The sequence below is a fragment of the Cetorhinus maximus genome, chromosome 5 (genome assembly GCF_964194155.1).
Source record: "Cetorhinus maximus chromosome 5, sCetMax3.hap1.1, whole genome shotgun sequence".
Taxonomy (NCBI): domain Eukaryota; kingdom Metazoa; phylum Chordata; class Chondrichthyes; order Lamniformes; family Cetorhinidae; genus Cetorhinus; species Cetorhinus maximus.
In genome coordinates this window covers 146,649,235-146,670,562 of record NC_135883.1, presented here as the reverse complement: position 1 = coordinate 146,670,562, position 21,328 = coordinate 146,649,235, and the positions used below count along the sequence as shown (strand labels likewise).

At 44.0% G+C, this 21,328-nt stretch overlaps 1 protein-coding gene across 2 annotated transcripts in view; it reads left to right on the top strand.

Moving 5' to 3' along the window:
• The window catches only part of nphp1 (nephronophthisis 1), a 123,472-nt gene that overhangs the window by 33,050 nt on the left and 69,094 nt on the right, over positions 1-21,328 (top strand). For both annotated transcript variants that reach the window (XM_078542635.1, XM_078542636.1), the window contains exons 6-9: positions 726-827; positions 3,157-3,335; positions 8,341-8,389; positions 18,537-18,621. In XM_078542635.1, the coding sequence (XP_078398761.1) occupies positions 726-827; positions 3,157-3,335; positions 8,341-8,389; positions 18,537-18,621 (415 nt within the window). The remainder of the gene's footprint in view (positions 1-725; positions 828-3,156; positions 3,336-8,340; positions 8,390-18,536; positions 18,622-21,328) is intronic.

Sequence of the window (21,328 nt, the reverse complement as noted above, 5' to 3'; positions counted from 1 at the left end):
GCGAATGTTACTTGCCACTTGTTAGCCCAAGCCTGGATATCGTCCAGGTCTTGCTGCATTAATACATGACTTGCAGAAAAATTTACATTCCTTAAAGAAGCCAGCAAGAAAATGATTCAACTATGGCTAACAAGAGAAGTTAAATATTCTAGTAGATCAAAGGAAGAGGCTTATAAACTTGCCAGAAAAAAGTTGTAAGCCTAAGGATTGGGAATATATCCCAGCAAATATCCCCACTTCTGACCATATGATGGAAGAAAGATGAAGGAGCTGAAGATGGTTGGGCCTAGGGCACTGCCCTGAGGAACTCCTGTAGTGATGTCCTGGAACTAAGCTGATTGACCTTCAACGACCACAACGAGCTTCCTTTGTGCTAGATATGACTCCAACCAGCAGAATGTTTCCCCTGATTCTCATTGACTCCAGTTTTGCTAGGGCTTCGTGATGCCACATTTGGTCAAATGCTGCCTTGATGTCAAGGGCAGTCACTCTCACTTCATCTCTCGAGTCTAGCTCTTTTGCCCATGTTTGAACCAAGGCTGTAATAAGGTCAGGAGCTGAATGATCCTAGCAGAACCCAAACTGAGCATTAGTGAGCAGATTATTGCTAAGCAAATGCTGCTTGATAGCACTGTTGATGGCTCCTTCCATCACTTTATTTGCAACCCAAATTATCTTCTCATTGTCTAATTTGATTGTATTCTTTCTTTGTCCTAATGGTGTAGAGTGGTGAAGTTTTAAGAATCCTCAATCAAAGGCCTGATGGCTGGTGGCTCGGAGAAAATGCTCAGGGGAAAAAAGGTTTGGTCCCTAAAACCTATTTACAGGTAAGCAGTCTTTTAGTTTTGAGACTTATAGTATATTTGTAGTTTCTAGAGCAGTGATTCATATAATCGTACAGCTTTCCACAAAACACCTTTTGGGCCCAAATTTTCCTGGGGAGGGCAGCATTCTCCAACTTAGCCAAAATTGCACCAGAGCCCTGATTCCAGAATCCCGGCACTGAACCCCGTACTCACCGTTTTCGCAGTGGGTGGGTGGTTGTGTCATTGGCGGGATATATTTTGTGTATGTGAAAGTGAAGCTGCCTTCAAGCAGATGCAGTTTTTGCTAGTGAGATGTGCAAAACAAGACTTGTGTGCTTTGAGCAAATGTCTAAAGCTGCCAGAGTCATGTGGAGAGTTCGGGAGCCTGTTTGGAGAGGTCAGGGACCCTTCTGGATTGTCTAGGAACCCCTTTTGGAGAGGTAAGGTGCCCTTCTGGGGTTGTTAAAGGTAGATATGAATGTGTGTAAAAAGAAAAGAGCTCATTGGAACTGTCAAGGTACTTAAATTCCCAAGCCCTTTAATTAAAAAAAAACACCTACTGTGAATGCTTGGAATTTCACTGTCTGTTGATATAAACCTGAGGGTTAGTGCTCTGTGACTGATTCTACAAACTATTATTGTCACAGTGGGGGCCTGTAAATTCACAGTTTGATTGACACCTCTAAGTGGTTATAAAGCCTTTGATGTGGAGCTATGAATACAAATACTTGATTTTGCAAGAGATTAAGAACTTGAATTAAATTTTGTTTTCATAAGGGGTTAAGTAGATGAGGGAATTTAAATGTATTTTAATAAATTAAAGTTTTTTTTGAATAGTGAAGTCATCAATAGACAGAACTTTATTTTATTTCATCTAAGCATGGCCCCTGAGATCTGCCTATGGTAGGTGAGTGGGTGAGTTGGCATTGAGGATGTAAAGATTGGGTGTGTGTGTGTGTGTGGGGGTGGGGGGGGGGGGGGGGGGGGGGTGTGGGGGGTTGTGAGCAGTGATGGCTCGAGGGCTGTCTTGGGGTTTTTTTTAACAATCAGGCCCAGGGCACTGAGCTGGGCCTTCTAAACAGCCTATCTTGGCACCCAGCAGCCTCTGCACTGTTTCTGGGGGCAATGGGCCTGACTCCAGTTATCAACCCCCCTCCCACCCCACCCCACCCACCAGAATTAAAGTCCAACACTTCAGAGTACTTCGTCCTGAGTTGGGTTTGCAGAACTGATTGGAAGCAAAAATTCAGCCCTCCCAGTCTGGAAAGGAAAAGGGTAACTTGTATCTATACAACGTTCAAACATCCTCAAAGAGTTTCACATTATGATTACATTTTGGAATGCACTGACTTTTATACAGGGAAGCTGCACCAGAATTATCTCATTAATAATAGTGAGATTAGTGACCAGTTAATCAGTCATTTGGTGGTGCTTGCTGAGGGAAGATATTGACTAGGAAAACATTAGAATTCTCTGCTCTTCTTTGAGTAGGATCATGGGATCTTTAACTTCGACAAGAATAGGCAAATCTAGTTTAATGTCTTATCTGGAGGATGGTTTGGAGTAGGTTTCCAGGAGCTCCACAGGAGCAGTGAATATACTACATCAAGTACAAACTGTAAACTAAACATCACAGACAAGAATTAACACGTTCTTAAAAATCTTGTTCAAAAGCACTCAGTGGCTAATTTGAGGGTCCTGGCATTGGGAAGGGGTGACCTTGTGTGAGTGAAATCCCAGAGCTGCCCCGTAATTTAGGAATATTAAGAACAGAAGCATGCTATCAGCCACTCAGAGCTGCTCCGCCATTCAGTTAAATATGGCTGATAAACATCTCAATTCCATTTTCCTGCTGTTGCTCCTTACCTGTTGATACCTTTATATAACGAAAGTGCCTGTGGGCTAAAAAAACTGTAAGCAATGTCTTAATACTTAATGTGTCATGTCAAATTCCTCTTTGCTATTTTAAGTTATTAACCTATTTAAAATAAATATTTAAAATAGTAGAGATTAATTTAAACTAAGCATGTTACATGTCATAGATAAGGCTACTAATAGTGATTCCCAAGCTGATGTAATTCATTGGTAAAAGACCTAAATGTTTGAATAGGAAATCCCTAGTAGCATGTAATATTTAGGTACAAAAACACAGACTAGTGAATAAATTCTATTTGTTTGTTAGTTTCACTAACAGGTAATATTGGTCAGGCATGCAAGACCATCTGTTTGTGACGTTTGTCATAGCTTGTTGTGTTGAAAATCAAGTTGTACTTAACCTATTATAATTCTGTTTTAATAATGAATTGTGTAAAATGCTAATTGCACTTCCAATTTCTCTATATTCCCGTAGGTGCACAAACAGTATAGTAAGGGATCAAAACATGTTGCAGATGAAGTTAAATTTGAGGAGGATGATGAAGATGAAGAAGATGAAGATGAAGATGATGATGAAGATGATGAAGATGATGATGATGATGAAGAAGAGGAAGATGAGCCACAAAACGTTAAAGAAGTACCTGAAGCACGCAGGTATCTCATTACAGTTCTGGATTATTCACCTTCCTTGTTTTAAGCTGGTGTTGGTTAGATTGGTTGATTTCTAGCAATGAAGAGAATTAGTTGAGAAATTTGAGGAAAAAAATAGCAAACAGGTTTTGGAAACCAAGGAAGAAGTATATTGAAAGAATCAAGTCATCACTGTTTTCTAATATGGCATTAAAAATGATTCGGTATAAGTATCTTGCCAAAGTAAAATTAGTCATCAAAGTTGAGGGAGGTCACTTCTGGGATATGAAACCTTTCTAGGCTTTGCAGGCTGTAGAAGATTCACACCATCAAGAAGAGCATAGTTTGATTTCGAGTATAATTCCTTCTACACTCCCTCAACTTAAAACCAGCTTCAGCACTCTTATTTAAGTGTAATATTATTCCATTTTTGAGATCGTGCACCTTTTTTGCTCCTGTGAGTGCGCTTGACAATTTAGTGCTAATCTGTGCATTGCTGTGGGTGCTTTAATTCTGTTGTTTCAAACCTAGTCACAACAGGGCGAAGTTGCCCAAAACAGATGTCATAGTCACCAGAGAAAAGAGATGTATTTTCATTCTCTGTCTGTCTGGCTCATATCAATCTCAGCTGCCAGAAGGGAAAAGAAAAAATAATTCATTGCAACACTCCTGTCCCAAACTATGGCTGCAGCAGAATCTTTTGTTTCTTAGTGTTTTATTGAAAAACTCCACAGCCCCGTCAGTGAAAAATTGCTCTTTACAGTCAGATGTTTGCAGTAAAACAGACTGTCAGAGTTGTATAGGTGTAAGTAAATGCTGCTAGCTTTGTGTAGAGTAGGTCAAGGATATCCATGTTTTCAGATCAGAGTAGATTTGATCAGCTAATGTTGATTATTCACTACTATGCTCATTTACATATGTTGCCTAATTTTGTGTCACATTATAATGTTGTTATTTAACCTGGCTAGCGTTCCTTATTGGCGATGCATGTAGTACAGCATGTGACAGCAGCAAGGAAAATTGGCATAAAAGCAAAAAAACTGCGGATGCTGGAAATCCAAAACAAAAATAAAAATACCTGGAAAAACTCAGCAGGTCTGGCAGCATCTGCGGAGAGGAACACAGTTAACGTTTTGAGTCTGTATGACTGTTGAAGAGTCATAAGGAAAATTGGCATCTTGGGATGTATGTCAGGAGGTGGTGATGAATTTGGAAAAGGCACTGGCACAGCCACACCTGGTGTATTGTGTACTAATCTCTCTGCCGTACCATAGCAAGGATATCCCAGCATTGGAGGCAGTATGAAAAAGGGCAACTAATTGATACCTGATTCAAAGTTGATGCCTGTGGCATTAGCTTATAAAGCATTTTATTTGGCTGTGAAGTGCTTCTTTATGATTCACAAGGAAATAAGTATTGTTCAAGATTGCCCCAAATTTTAGAACCAGGATATGTGGATCTAAGCTAAAAGAGAGTTCAGAGGAAATTTAAAAGGATAGTGAACTTGCAGGATGGGTGTGGGAGGCAGATAATGTGGCAAAAATTCATGGGAAAATTGGATGGATATTTGAGGTGGTGGGCGTTTGAGAGGCATTAATCTTTGGGACCAGCCAGATGAATTGCATAGGTTTTCCAGTCCTATGATCAAATGGTGTTTAATATTAACATGCTAACTACTGTGGAATTTTATACCATCCAATGGATATGTAGTTCCATTACGTTCTTGTCTCCCTCATTTCAGTAACTGTGTCCTTTAATTTAGTATAAATGGTCGTGTGATACAGATAAAAATCGTCCTGTTCGTACAATTTCAAAGTCTACCAAAATGGAGACTGGTGACTTCCTGGCCAGTGTTAATCCATTAATTTACTGTATTCTAGCAACGCTATGGGCACAAACATATAGGAGAAATCCAGATGCAGTTTGGAATCACCAGATGTGAATTTTGGATCAGACTTTTTGAAAAGGAATGTGTTTTCTTTCAAATAGCGGCAGTTTATTACTTGTGCTTAATTGGCAGCTTGTTGATGAAATAATCACAATATTGGCAATTGTAACATGTAAATGTAATAACAGTCAATAATAACTGTTCCTTCTAAACGTATACACAAGTCTTTCAAATCTTATCACATTCATGCCATAGTTCATGCATCTTTCAGTTTCAAGGGCAGGAAGAGACCAAATTAGTTAGTGTGTGTATTCTACACATGTGCACATAAAATTGCACATGCAGGGAATTTTGTCTTTTGCACCATACACATGGTATTACCTTCACTTCCATTAACTGCATTCTCAATTACTCACGAGAAATTTCATTGGACTTCAGAAATTGGACTGCAAAATAAGTTTTAATTGATTTCTCATAGACCTTGGTTTCTTCATCTTGCAAGATAAGTGGCTGTTATATGGGTGTCCAGTATTTAGTAGAATTTACTTTCCTTGCAGATCTAATAATTAAGTTCAACACTAGGCGATTATTAGGAGGCAGGCTATTGACACTTACAGGAATAATACCTCATTTTGTTTTGGTGTTTGACACATGTGGAAACTCTTGACCATGCATAAGCATTTCTAAATCAACCCACTAAAAATAAATGCCGTTCACATTTTTTAAATGGAAAGAGCTGGGTCTTCATCTGTATCTCCTGGGAACTTGGTTAATGTAAAATCACAATGCAGACCTGGCTGAAGCAAAATTATGTCAGGCTAAATACAAGGTTCTTGCTTATTCCCCTTTTTGCAGTAATTAGAGTTCCATTGTAATATGGGAAGCCAGTAAGCACAACTTTTTTGATCACTTAAACATGTCACCAACCAGTAGGAAGTTCCATGCTGTGGGAAAAAAGAGAAGTGGGCTTGTGGTCTTTTCCTAGTCTTACTCGGAAAGGTTGTGTTGGGGCTTTACCGTGTTCTGGAGCCCCTATTGAGCTCATTGTTTTACAGGAAAGTCCACTCTCACTCTGAAGGATTAAGAGCAGAATCAGATTTCTTAACAATAAATTATATAATAACATTGCAATGTTTTTGGCCAGGAGCAGGCTATCGCCCTTCTTGTTTATCCTTTACATAGTTACTGCCAGTTCCCTTGCACACAACTTCAGTGTATCTGTTGTTGTATTTACCTGAAAGATTCAGCACGAGCACTCATACTGACTCTGACTAAAAATGTAGGAGTAGTGCTTAACTATTGGGCTGGTGATAGGTGGAATGGACTGATCAATTGCCCATTATGTCATTGGGAGCCCAGATCCACTTTGGGAGCTGGACCTCACAAACAGACGTCTCAAAGCAGCTCGCTGGCTCCAACCAATACCAGCACGATGTTGGGGGCTCAGAGGCCACTGGGCCGGGAAAAAGGTAGGATGGGGTTTGGTGGGCGAGAGTTGTGATCACAGGGGTGGGGAGCCCTGGATAGGAGTGGCCCACATATTTCTTGTGGAGCCCAGAGGCACTGCCCTGCTTCTCCTGGCTCCACAAAAATAATCTTAGCACTTACTTTCTCGGGTCTCTTCTGATGTACTGCCAAGCTTCATGGAATGCTGTGTCCATGCCTCGTGCCCTGTCTACTGGAGGTTAAAAATGGCATTGTGACCTATGTACAAAATGGGATCCTGATTTGCATAGAATAATGAGGCTCCTACCTGGTTCAGGTGGGTGACTTGGCCAATCAGCGGAAGACTCCAGGAAAAACTGGCGGTGAGTGGAAATTGTTAAGTCTACATTTTCCATTTTCACAGAATCACAGTGCAGAAGAGGCCCTTCGGCCTATCGAATCTGCACCGACAGGTCAGAAACACCTTAAGCACCTACCTAATTCCATTTACCAGTATTTGGCCCATAGCCTTGGATATTATGACGTGCCAAGTGCTCATCCAGGTACTTTTTAAAGGATGTGAGGCAACCCGCTTCCACCACCCTCCCAGGCAGCACATTCCAGACCGTCACCACTCTCTGGGTAAAAAGTTTTCCTCACATCCCCCCTAAACCTCCTGTCCCTCATCTTGAACTTGTGTCCCCTCGTGACTGACTCTTCAACTAAGGGGAACAGCTGCTCCCCATCCACCCTGTCCATGCCCCTCATAATCTTGTACACCTCAATGAGGTCGCCCCTCAGTCTTCTCTGCTCCAACGAAAACAACCCAAGTCTATCCAACTTCTCTTCATAATTTAAATGTTTCATCCCAGGCAACATCCTGGTGAATCTCCTCTGCACCCCCTCCAGTGCAATCACATCCTTCCTATAATGTGGCGACCAGAACTGCACACAGTACTCCAGCTGTGGCCTCACCAAGGTTCTATATAACTCCAACATGATCTCCCTACTTTTGTAATCTATGCCTCAATTGATAAAGGCAAGTGTCCCATATGCCTTTTTCACCACCCCACTAACATGCCCCTCCACCTTCAGAGATCTATGGACACACACACCAAGGTTCCTTTGTTCCTCAGAACTTCCTAGTGTAATGCCATTCATTGAATACTTCCTTGTCAAATTACTCCTTCCAAAGTGTATCACCTCACACTTTTCAGGATTAAATTCCATCTGCCACTTATCTGCCCATTTGACCATCCCATCTATATCTTCCCCTTTATCTCCTCCACTGACTTGTTTCAACCATTGTGTGGGTCAGAGGCAATCCTATTAGTTGAGTTTGGTGATGTTCTCCCCAGGGATGTACGAGTAGTCTGCATTTATCACTCAGTTTACTGCTGTATATTAGTTTCCAGCACTGATGAGTGCCAATCAGTCATTTGTGCCTGTGAAAGAACTAGCAGATTAGTCCCGCTACGCTGCTCTTTTCCCATAGACTTGTACATGTTTCCTTTTCAACTGTATGCCTAATTCCATTTGAATGTTACTATTGAATCTGGTTATATCATTTTTTGGGCAATCTGATTTCCAGTTCATAATTTAATGTGTGGAAAAGAATTCTCATCTCATCTCTAGTTATTTTACCAGTTATCAAATCAGGTTTATATTTTGTGTTAATGTAGATATTCACTGAATTATAATTAACTATTTCTACAGTGAAAAGTCACAATTACACAGGATCGCTGTCAAAAAAGTTGTTTCAGAGGTAAGCATGTTTTAAGATTAATTATTTCTATTATCTCTTCGGAAAGGGTGAGTAGATGTACTCTTTAGTGGGTTGTGCACATGAGTAATTTGGTTTTTTTTTGTTGCCAATTTCTTTTTATTTTTGGACAAATATACTGCCCATATCTACTCAGCATTTCACCAACCAAACAGGTGTAGGCACTCCACTGCTTTTCGAGAATACTTGTAATTATTGTTCATTTGTGTATTGCTGCGACTGAGATGGGAAGAATGTACTGCCTGTCTCTAGTTCCACTACTCCACGGGTCACAACATATTTTTAAATGATTTCTCCAGCTAGCTATATGCCCAGATAGGTGCTTTACCTATTAATCTCAGAATGACCACTCATTGCCCAGGTTTCTTCAATAATAAACAAAATTATTAGTTTATAATAAAACCAGATTTGTCAAGTAGGAAGGCAAAGCTTATTAACATACAGTATGAAATAGGGAAGTATCATCATTGCTCTTTCTAAGCACACGCACGCATGCACACACACACTTAAAAGCCAGTGGTTCAAGGGAAGACACCTAAAAGTCAGTGGTTCACAGGAAGACACCTAAAAGTCAATGGTTCAAGGGAAGCACTGGTCTCCGCACCAATCAATGACTCTTGCACTATTTTTCAGGTGGACTTCGAGGAAAATTTGCAGTCAGTCAATTTCAGAACGTAGAGTGACTTGAGAGCAACTTCCATTCACTCTATGCTTTGGACTGGGTCTGAAGCTTCAGGAACTGTTGTCTTCTTTACCCAAGTAGTTGATCCTTCTTATTTTCCCCTAAAGCAAATCAGCTTACAAACTTCTAAACAAAGTTTTCCAAAGCATGCTTTTTTCCCGAATCCATAAGCCACCATGTGACCTGTTTGTAAATAGTCCACAGGGGTCTAGAGGTGTCCCGCTTTTTGAAACTGCTTAATTACCTTTTCTTGTAAAATGTTGTCTTTTCTGGGAGCAGCAGCAACCAGAATCCTTGCATTAACCCTTCAAGAGACAGTGTCTTTTTAAAAAAAACAAATTCTTCCAAAATGTTCTTAGTCCTTGAAGATGAACCATTTTCCATGATTAAAGCATTTATGACAGTATGAAGCTTATTTGGTGATTGGATGGCATTGTTGCCACAGTGGAAACCCAATGAAGTAAATGGGATGTAATATTTAACGCATTAAACTCTACCTCAACACCATTTCTTAACACCATCCACTTTTGCTGTACTTATTGGATTGAATAGCATGACATAGCTAAATTGCTACATTGCCCAAAGTGAGACTCATTAATGGTGATCATGTGCCCAATCTGAGTACCAATAAGTGATCATGTTTTTATTTTAATGGTTTAGCCACCTAAAACTACTGCCCATGTCTTAACTCGCAGCAAGTGCCATTCCCCTATCACCTCTGTGCTCGCTGACCAACATTGGCTCCTGGTCAAGCAACTTTTGATTGTAAAATCCTCATCCTTATTTTCAAATCCTTCCATGGCCTTGCCCTTCCCTATTTCTGTAATCTCCTTTCAGCCCCACAACACTCTAAGACATCTGTGCTTCTTTAATTCTGGCCTCTTGTTCATTCCCAATTACAATTATTCCACCAGTGCCTTCAGTTGCCTAGACCCCAAGCTCTGGAATTCTCTCCCTATACTTCTCTGCTTATCTCCCTTGCTTTCCTTCTATAAACACTCCTTTAAACCTCTTTGAACAAGCTTTTTGTCCTTATGTGGCTTGGTCGTATTTCGTGTTATACTTTCTTATACCTTAGGACATTTCATAACATTAAAGGCACTATACAAATATAGGATGTTTTTGTTATTTAATATGTGAAGCTATTGGGGATATGAGGCAGGGGGATTTTAGGCATCTCATCACTAGTTTCTGATATTGTAATTCTTTTGTGGCAGAGCAAGAACAAATATTTATATTGCCTCTTGAACATAATGACTGGGAGTTTCCGTGCCCGCTGGCATTGGGCATGTTTGATGGCATGAGTGGACAATATGGCACGATGGCGTGAAACCAGTTTGTGATTGTCCACTCAGCCCGCCAATGGCGTGCCGTGTTTCCTGCCATTGGACGTCGGGAACCTCATTGTGATATGCATGCAGATCATTATTAGGCTTGCCTGCTAGAATTGTCGTCCGTCTCTTCACCCCCCCCCCCCCCCCCCCACTCCAGTTGGATCATCCGTCCATGTCGGCAGGAAAGCACGCGATGTGTTTCATAACAGCACGTAAAAGGCGTGCACTTGGCGGGCTGAACTTTGAGGGGAACTCAGAGGTGTGTACACAGTAACATTGCGCAGTGCTCACCAGGGTCACCTGTTGGACTTCAAACTTAAAGCGCATTGGTGGGGAGGGCAAGGGCAGCCCCGCGGTTGAATGTAGCGTACAAGCATTTGGGGTGGAGGATAGGGTGGGCGAGGGAAGCGGTCACGCATTAGAGACAGTTTATATAAAGTGACCATTCCTCTACAACTGAGACAGTTCATGGCGCAGCCACATTGATATGATTGGAGTCGGGCCTCTAGCTTATCTGCCCATTCAAGCAACGCAGAGGCATCAAAATATCACCCAGTGCTCTAGAGCTTTTCACCCCTCGAGCACAGACTCGAGTAATGAGTGTTTTCGTGGACTCAGAACAGTTGGACGACTGAGCATGTTGTACAATCTCCTTCCTAAAGCTGGCCATGGAGCAGTCACTGGTGGAGGCGCTCACAGCCCCTTGCAATGTCAGCATCCCGGTTTGGACCAGTCTCCCTGATGGTTCAAGCTAACAGTGCTACCTTGGAGCGTGGGCTAGGAGAATGCCTCTCACCTGAGCTGAGAGCACAGCATTCGGTGCATTGGGCAAAGCTGCTGCCAATCGGTTGGGTGGAGTGGGGCAGAGATGGGGGGAATTCGGGCAGCCATGCTGCGCACTAATCATCCAAGTGGTGGCCAGCACACTCTGCGATGCCTTAAGGGGCCTTCACACTTAACCAGGATAGGTTTTTAGTACACACATGCTAACCCACATGTCCCTCTCCTTCATCCTGCAGGAGGAGTGCATCAGGATCGTGGAGCCTGGCGAACTAACTGTATGCCTCGTGGCATACAGAGAGCAAAGACAACGGAGGAGAGAGCAACTGAGGTGCCTGGCTGCGCAGAGAGAGGAGCAGCAGCCTCTGGGAGAAGGGTGGCTGGGGCTCCCGCACATGCCGCCGAAGGGCCCCAGCGACCCGTTGCTGGTTGGTGCTTAGCGACACCCAGGGTCTATAGATGCTGCGTTTCATTCCTGCAGATGACTGAGAACCAGTGTCGTCGAAGACTGTGTATACCTAGGGAACTGGTTGGTCACATCTGCCACCTGCTGCAGGATTTGTCGCCACGGGAACCTGGAGGGCATCCACTGCCAGTGGCCGTGAAAGTGACAGTGGCGCTCAATTTCTACACCAGTGACTCCTTTCAAGGCTCCACAGGTGACCTCTGTGGGATATCACAAGCCTTCACTCACAAATGCATCCATGAGGTCACGGATGCCATCTTCGCGAAGGCACACAACCTTGTGCATTTTGCCTAGGGCCAGGACATTCAGGATGCAAGAGCGATTGGATTTTCCCAAATCGTCGGATTCCCACAAGTGCAGGGTGCCATTGACTGCACTCGCATGGCGCTCAGGTCTCTGTCACAACATGTGATCAACTGCAAGCGATTCCATTCGCTGAATGTGCAACTGGTGTGTGACCACCAGAAATGCATCCTGTAGGTCTGCACAAGGTTTTCCAGAGAGTGTGCATGACTCTTACATTCTTAGTTGGTCACATGTATAATGAGGCTCATACTACAACTCGCAATTTGGTGGAGCAGACCATCGCAATGCTGAAAATGAGGTTCTGGTGCCAGGACCAGTTTGGTGGAGCCCTGCAATATAGTCCACAGAGGGTGTCACGCTTTGTTGTTGCCTGCTGCACCCTTTACAACCTGGCGCTGCAACGGGGAGAGGAGCTGGCTGAGGGGGAGATGGAGGAGCTGGAGGTCCCCTCGGATGAAGAGGACACTGACGGGGCTGAGGGCGAGGAGGTCCTCAAAGGTGGCGAAGATGGGGATGAGGCTCTCGCACTGGCCAAATGAGGCAGGCGTACTCGGGAGGTCCTAATAGCTAGATTTGCTCCCCGGACATCCAAATCTAGCTATGCTAGATTTCTGGAGGATGATGACGACATGCAGTGAGGAGACACCATAGATCCTCACATTGCATCTGTGAATGTTTGACTCCAGTCTGGCTTATGGCAACGCGCATACCCTCTGTGATAATGCTCTTGTCATAGAGACACAGTGGAGGCCCTAATAGTCGATGCATTGCAGGAGTGTGATGACGACATGCAGTGAGGATACTCCATAGATCTTCACATAGCCTCTGAGTGTGTCTGACTCCTGTCTGATCGAGGGTAGCTCGCTTGCATTCTGTGATCAGGGTCATGTCATATAGAGACTCAGCGATGAAACTTTAGAAACACCAGATGCTTTGTCCGCCTTCAGCACCTGAGCCCTTCAGGAGCACAGCGTCAGTGGTCACAGATGCTGAAGAGATGTGGGCCAGCCCCACCTTAAAGGTGCTGAGAGCGCACAGAGAGAATGAAGGAACTCTGTGACACCTGCCCACTACATTCTGGCAGCAATGACAAGCACTGTTGAGGTGCAGGCATCAGTAATGTGTTCAAGGAGTGTGAGAGCGGACTATCACTTTGGTCTGAAGGCTGCACAGAGCACAGGAAAGAGGCCCTGGACTGAGACACCTGCCTTTATCTTGTGCAGAAAGGATTCACATCTGACTGGCACGAACATGGCTCATCAGAACAAGGAGCCATATTCTTGGGAGTTTTTTGACAATAGTGAACAGTTTGTACAAGTGATTAACACCTGTGCCAGGCTGTGGAACTAATTCTTCTTAACTTTCATAACCCTGCCGCCTCATGTTTGTGCTCCCTGGACATTCACAGCGGAAGTGGAAGGCAGCCTGTTGACCGCTAGACTCTGTCTGTGATAACCTCAGTGGGCGCCCTTTGGAGGGCTGAGACTGGAGAGCCCTGGCATGCTTTTGGGGTCCTGCTGTGTGGCAGTGGCACCCTCCTCGGCCTATGGAGCTGCTAAGGTCACAGGAAGAGGGGACTCGGATGGGTTGCACACTGCCGGAGACACCTGAATGGATCTCCCGGGGCGGGGGTGGGGGGATGGAAACACCTGCTGATCCTTCTCTCTATGGGTGCACAAGGGCCCCAGGCTGACTCCTGGAGAAGGGGTAGCTAGAGTGAGATAGAGCTGCCCCGCACCCCTCTAGCGTACACACTGATGGAGGCCATTTACGGCATCAGTGATGAAGTTGAACCCGTGCAGCAGTGCAGGAGCAACATCCTGGACCAAGGCCTCCGTGCCGGCCGCCATCCTACCAGTGTTGACTTCGGTGCATTGGCACGTCGGTGCTATCACCTCAGCCTGAAGGACTCCTCCATCGTGCCTTGCAATCTGAGGAGTTCAGTGGACATCTGTTCCTGATGTTCCCGAGCTTGCTGTTGAGCTCCAGCAACTGTGACATGACCAAGTCCAGAGGCTCGTCATCTGACTCACGCTCAGGAAATTTCTGGCCTCCAGGAGTCCACTGAGTGCCGGACACCAGGGAAGTCTCTGCTGCAGCCTGCTGTGGATCAGAAAGTGCGATATGCTCACCTGATTGTGATCCCAAGGCTATTCTAAAGCAAGGTCCCACTGAGGTCTTTGTCTCTGTGCTGGTGGAGGGTGTGGGTGAGCGCTGTGACGGGACTTCAAAGAGGGTGTCTTCAGATTCCTCTTCAGAGTTTTTTTGGGGCTTGATTGGAGGTTCTGGGTCATGGACCCCATTGGCTGTTTCCCAGATGTGCTTGCGGAAGCAAGGGGAAATAATTAGTGCATGGCAGTGACCTGTGAAACAGGACACATCGCTCACAGAATGGCTGACGATGGATGTTGCACTACTGGACCCTCACTTGGTAGAGCACCGCCGACCTCACCGTCAGCACAGGACTAGTCCAGGTTGTTGTCGCCCAGCTGGGTGGTTCTCTTTTCAAAGTCCGTGAGGACCTCGATTCTTCCATCAGTCTGCGACCTCTCACTGTTCTTGTGTGCCAGCTTGTCCTGCATGAATAGAGATGGAGAGTGTGTAACCCTGCCAGGCCAGATGATAAGTATACCTGGCATATGTCGGTGGTGAGGGGTCCCATGGATGGAATGAGGACAGTGAAAGTGTGTATGAGAGAGTGAATGGTGATGTCCCTTGAACTGGCAGTGAGTGAGATCCCTGTGAATATGATGGGGTCTGTGATTGTGTGAGTTGAGAGTGCGAGGAGAGTAACTTACCCTGGCAGAACAGAGGAGACCATTCATCCTCTTGCGGCACTGGGTGGCTGCCCTCTTTTGAAGGGCGTTGGTGGTGACCACAGCTGCCATCGCTTCCCAAGCCTAGTTGTTACACCGCTGCCTATCTTGCAGCCAGAGTGGGTGTAGAGAACAGTGTGGTGGGCCTGCATGGCATCAAAAAGATATTCAAGTGATGCATCGCTAAGCCTGGGGCCTGCAGTCTTTTTGCCTTTCATTTACATCTACTCTGCAGCAGTTGTGGGCTGGAAGCACAGAGATGTGTGCACGTGTATAGCTGGACTTCAAATATGGCACCCTGTGTGATGAAGTGTCGAAGTGATAGCGTGGCGAGCGAATGAGAGCCCGCCCACCATGGAAACGGTGTGTTCCCTGGGAATGCATAAGTAATGCTGCAGGTTTGGGACGATACGGTATGAAAACTCACCATCGCGGCTAGCAGGTAAAAGATTGGGAAGAATCTTCCCCCCGTCGGGGGGGAAGTGTAAGAGCGGGCGCAGGCAGGTGCGCCTCCGATTGGCGCCACCAATTGGGGGTGCTCTGCCATTTTACATGTGCAGGCCAATTAAGGCCTGCCCAGCGTGACGTCCTCCAGGAAGCGCTATGCGCTCCCTGTGCGGGTGGGGGGAGGGATTCCCTCAGTCGGGAGTGCGCTCTTCTGTGCATGCGCACAAAAGAGCACATTCATCTCCCTGAGGCTAAGTGCTGCCTCAGGGAGATCGGCTCAGGATTAAAACTTTTAAGACAAATGTGTGAGAAATTCCCCTGACATGTCCCCTCATGTGACACTGTCACATGAGTCGTGACATGTCCATCACTTTAACTCATACCTTTTTAAATTAAATATTTTAAAACCCTCATGAAACTTCATCCCGCCTGTGGATGAGGTTTCATGCTTTTTCTTAAGCCCGCCAAGGCTCCCGGCCTGCCCGCCAACCCTAAGGTTGGACAGGCAGATCCCTTAATTATGTTAATGACTTTTTAAATGGCCTCAATAGACCGTTGACAGGTTGGTGGGTGCACAGCTGATTCAGCTGCGCCTCCGCCAACCTGAAAGTGGAAATGACACAGAGTGACGTCGGGAGTTCCGCCTGATGTCATCCAGCATCATTTTATGTGTTGGTGAGTGGGCCCCCCCCAACCACTCGCCGACCTAAAGACATTGCCCATTGATTACCTGCCTGCTACCGCACTGAGAGCAAATCTAGGCCGATTCCACTCAACGAAACACCCAAAGGCACAGGAATGTTATAAAGTAAAATCAATCATCAAATCAAATAAGGTGCCATTAGAGCAGATGGCCATAAGCTTCATCATAGAGTTAGGTTTTTAAAGAACATCTTAAGGAAAAAGGAAGATGTAGAAAGGTAGAGAGCCTTAGGGTGGGAATTGCAGAGCATAGGGCCTAGGGAGTTGAAGGCACGGTCACCAACTGTGGAATGATTAAAAACAGGGATGCACAGCTTTTGGGGTGTGCTCTAGACTTAGCCTTTTCTCACTAAATAATATAAACTTCTTCAATGGGCATTCAAATTATTCCCTTCTGCTTTACAATCTGATACCAACTTTTCCTCTGCTAGCTGGTAACTTGAATGAGTTAACAATGGGAACTAGTTGTGGAGAGCTCTTAAATTAAGGATATTATCAAGACAATAAAGAAAGTCGGAAAGTTGGAAGCAATTTATGCACACAGTGGATTATTAGAACAGGAAAATCTTTATCATGAGTGGATATTGAGATGGAGATATCATTTAAAAAGAGATTTCGACATTTGAAAAGGAAATATATAAAATGGAAAAAGAGCAAAGGATTGGGATTAGGATTGACTTCTTTTGTGGAACACTAACTCTTGATACCTCGTTTTCTATTGAAATATTATTCCTTTTTTCTCCTCTTTGCTTCTTTTCTTCCTGGAATGTGATCAAATTCCTTTTTAGCACCTCATCCAAGTAGACATTCTCTTGCATATAAGCCTTGATAGACAGTGGATTTCGAGAGCCATTCTTTGCTTTGTCATTTCATTGTTGGTGTGGCAACTTCATGCAGCAGAGGGAGCTAAAGGAACACTAAAACTAAATAAAAACAAAAATTGCTGGAAAAACTCAGCAGTTCTGACAGCATCTGTGGAGAGAAAGACAGAGTTAACGGTTCGAGTCCGTATGATTCTTCAGAACTAAAGAGAAGTGAAAATGTGGTGAATTTTGTCACATTTTTATTTCTCTTTAGCTCTGAAGAGTCATATGGACTTGAAATGTTAACTCTGTCTTTCTCTCCACAGATGCTGTCAGACCTGCTGAGTTTTTCCAGCAATTTTTGTTTTTGTTTGATTTCCAGCATCTGCAGTATTTTGCTTTTAACTAAAACTAAATATACAGTTTAAATTCTGCAATCAACAGAGTGAACACCTAAACTAAAGGGCTGTAAGAGGAGAGACCAAAATAATATGAAAGAAAACAAACAAGTTCATTATAGTTTATTTGAGGCACTTTTTATAGAAATACCTGATTTAAAAGGGCTAATTTTGTGAGGCTGGCTGTTGGCTTGGAGCATTGTTAAACTGGAGCACGAGTTAGAGATACAGCTGCAACACTTCAGGGCTGATTCTGTGGCTTTCATTCCTGCCAATCAAGAAGACTTTTGCAGGGAGGGAGTCACTCAAAATTATCCTTATAATTACTCAAATATAGGGCTGGATTTTCGCAAAGTCATAAGGAGTCCGGAGCCATTTAAAAATGGCGATGGGACCCAATTCTGGGATTCCTGCCCCCATTCCCAGCCCCTCCCAATTTTCTTGTTGAAGGCCCTCTGGTCTTGTCATGAGATAGCAAAGTGGGGTCATGAGCCATGTGTGTAGGGGGTATCCCTTGTCCCTGAGCAGCCATCCTGTTGTTAGTCTTGGGGGCCTGAAGACAGTGAGAATTTCTGACTGCTGCAGGATGAAAGCTTCATGGGTGCTGACAGGATGGTGGGAATTCATCAAGATTAATATCTTGGCGTGGTCATGTACCAACTGCAGATTGACAGAGCAGAAACCCTTCAAACTCTTCCGCAACTCACCACAGTGCTTCTGCCAACTTTGCCTGACCACAAGTAGGTCAAAAGCATCTCAGCTGCAACTAGTGAGTGACCCTTTAAATAATCCTAGGACACTTGTCAGGAGTGAATAAGGAAGGTGTTCCCTGCACATTCATTGAGCAATTTTTGTACTTGTGTTACATTGGTCCGTTCTCACTCCTTAACTTCTTCAGGCTCAGGCAGCGGGTGCCATTCCAGTTGCTTTACGCCACGTAAGCAGCAGCCTGTAGTGCTTCCCGTACTTCAACTCAGTACATACATCTGTTTAGCACTGCTCGAAGCGATGCTATGCAAATTGCATGGCCTTATTGCTTAAAAAATTGTATTATTAGATAATTTGAAGAAATTAATTGACTAGAGTATTTTCACTTGAGCCCATAAATTAGATTAGTGTTTGAGAGTGCTCTTGAGAAGTGCCTTGGGACATTTTGACTATATTAACAATTCTATATAAACACTACTTGTAATATTCAGGAATGTTGTAACGTTGGAATTTGCATCGTTCAGACGAGATGTTAACACAGGCCCTAAATTCATGTTCATATGGATGTAATAGATCCTTTAGCTATGTTCAAGGAAGAACAGTTAGTTCTAATGTCTCATTTAACTAATATCTACTTCAATTTGTATCGAACACCTTTAATCTGGAATCTTTTACTTGGATTTTCAGATTAGTGTCACAGAAATACTAAAGGCAATGGGAAGCATTCCAGAAGGATTCAGAGCATCAACACTTGCACAGCTGTTAGCTGACGGTATGAAAAATTAACTTGTAATCTTGTGTGGTATTAAATGTAATCCTTGTATATAGATTATGCTGGAGAGATGGTGGCATGATGATATTGTCACTGGATTAATGATCCAAAGGCCCAGGCTAATGCTCTGGGGACATGGGTTCAAATCCCACCAAGGCAGCTGGTGGAATTAGAATTCAATTAATAAAACCTGAAATTGAAAGCTAGTCTCAATCTAGAATTTAAATTTAGCCTCAGTAATGGTGACCATGAAACTATCATCAATTGTTGTAAAAACCCATTTGGTTCACTCATGTCCTTTAGGAAAGGAAATTTGCCATTCTACCTGGTCTGGCCTACGTGTGATTTCAGATCCAAAGTAATGTGGTTGACTCAACTGCCCTCTGAAATGTCCTAGCAAGCCACACAGTTCAACAAATGCTGGTCTTGCCAGCTACACCACATCCCCTGAAAAAAATAAAGAAAAAAATTTATAGTGTACATATGTGCGTGTATGTGGACCAGACATTAGTTTGCAACAGTAATTTTACTTCACGATGAGTTCCTGATCTGGTCTGTATTGTTGGAGATGTTGAGTCTATGACACAGTTCTGCACAGGAATAGCGAAAAATTAGAGGTGTCCTCATTGATCAAAATGGTGCACCTCATAATGGCTAGTTAGAACATAGTGTTTTCAGAGTCCTGATTGGTTATGTGCATTTTCTGCTGGGTGAAGAAGTGGGTTTGCAGCTATAAATAAAATTGAGATTTTCTGACGCACCAATTTTTTGACATTTTGAATGACATAACACCAATTTTGAAGGAGGAGAGATGGTGGTGTGGTGGTAATGTTGCTGGACTAGTAATCCAGAGGTCCAGACTAATGCTCTGGGGACATGGGTTCAAATTCCACCATGGTAGCTGGTGGAATTGGAATTCAGTTAATAAATCTGGAATATAAAGCTAGTCTCAGTAATGGTGACCGTGAAACTATCATCGATTGTTGTAAAAACCCATCTGGTTCACTAATGTCCTTTAGGGAAGGAAATCTGCCATCCCTAACCTGGTCTGGCCTACATGTGACTCCAGACCCACAGCAATGTATTTGACTCTTAACTGCCCTCTGAAATGACCTAGCAAGGTCAGTTCAAGGGCAATTAGGGATGGGCAACAAATACTAACCTTGTCAGCGACACCCACATCCCATGAAAGAATTTTTAAAAAATTCTTATTTAGTTTAGTGCTTTTGTTTCCAATTTTTCCCTCCACCTTTGAAAACACTGACCTTTGCTTAGGTACTAAAAACATCAGTAGCTTTCTAGTCCCTTTTGCAAGTAACCATATTTGGAGTTCAAGCATAGAATTACTGTTTGTAGTTATTGGAAGGCATCACAGCCAAACTTAATCCAACCTGACATTTTCAGAAGAGGTTTCGAGATAGTAGTTGGCAGCCAAAATTTTTCTTGCTGCAACCATGCTCTGCAGAGGTTTGAAGGAGTCAGCAAATATTTTAAATTTGTTGGTTGAATGGGAGCCATGAGCAAGTGGAACTTATTGCAGGACTGAACACACATTTTTGGTGAGCTAGAACTTATGGAGAGTAGAGGATGGGAGACAGGCAAAGAGGCCAATGGAGCAGTTGAACTTAGGGGCAGAATTTTTCCCTTGTCAGGTGGGCTTGGCAGGGGCGGTCGGGAAGCTGACCACTACCCATGATTGGGGCTGGACCGCGATTTCACGCTAGGTGGGCCAATTAAGGCCCGCCTAGTGTGAAACGTGTGCTGCAGCACTCAGCGCTGCCTATGTGGGGGTGGAGGTGGGAGGAGGGCGAGCGGGGAACTTCACGTGGGTACGCGCTGGAAAAGCTCCCTGAGCTGCCTCAGGGAGATGGAGAGTTCTGAAAAACAAAAATAAAGAATTTTTAACTGTTTAAAAAAAGTCCCCTCATGTGACTCTGTCACATAAGCAGGGACATGTTATGAATGAGATGTAAAATTTTTTATTCTATTTTTATTTGCTGTCGGAAACCTCATCCCGCCATGGATGAGGTTTCCTAAAAAGTGCAAAGGCCGTAAGGTTGGACAGACAGCGAAAAATTTAAGTTAATTAATACTTTAATGGCCTTAATAGACCTTCTAATTGTCAGCGGGCATGCTGCCGATTCCCGCGTGCGCCTGCGAACCGAACTATTATGTGACTGTGCGTCGATGTCGGGACACTCGCCCGATGTCATTGCGTGTTATTTCACGCTCGAGCGGGTTGGGCGTGCGCCCGCCTGCTGAGGTGAAAATTCTGCCCTAGGAGTCACAGATTATGGATAAGGATTTCAGCAATGGCGAGAAGGGTTTTGGGCTTTGTCGAGAGCAAAGCTGCAAGGTTTCTAAAACTCCACTATTCAGTGTGATCACTGTTCAGATTTTCGCAAAATAATGGCAGATTCTATCCCAAACTGGAGAGTGCTATATTTTCTTGGAGAATTTCCCCCCAATTATCTTGCCATTCGGGAACTCCATGTTTGAATCCCCCAATTAAGTTCCCGCCCCTGCCACATTACCGAAGTGGCTTCATTAAATTCAAAAATGACACCCTATGTGACTGTGACAAAGGTAAACTTTCCTTCCTTGTCCTTCTTGACCTTTCTACAGTCTTTGATACAATTGACCACACCATCCTCCTCCAACTCCTCACCCCTGACATCCAGCTGGGTAGGACTGCTCTTGCCTGATT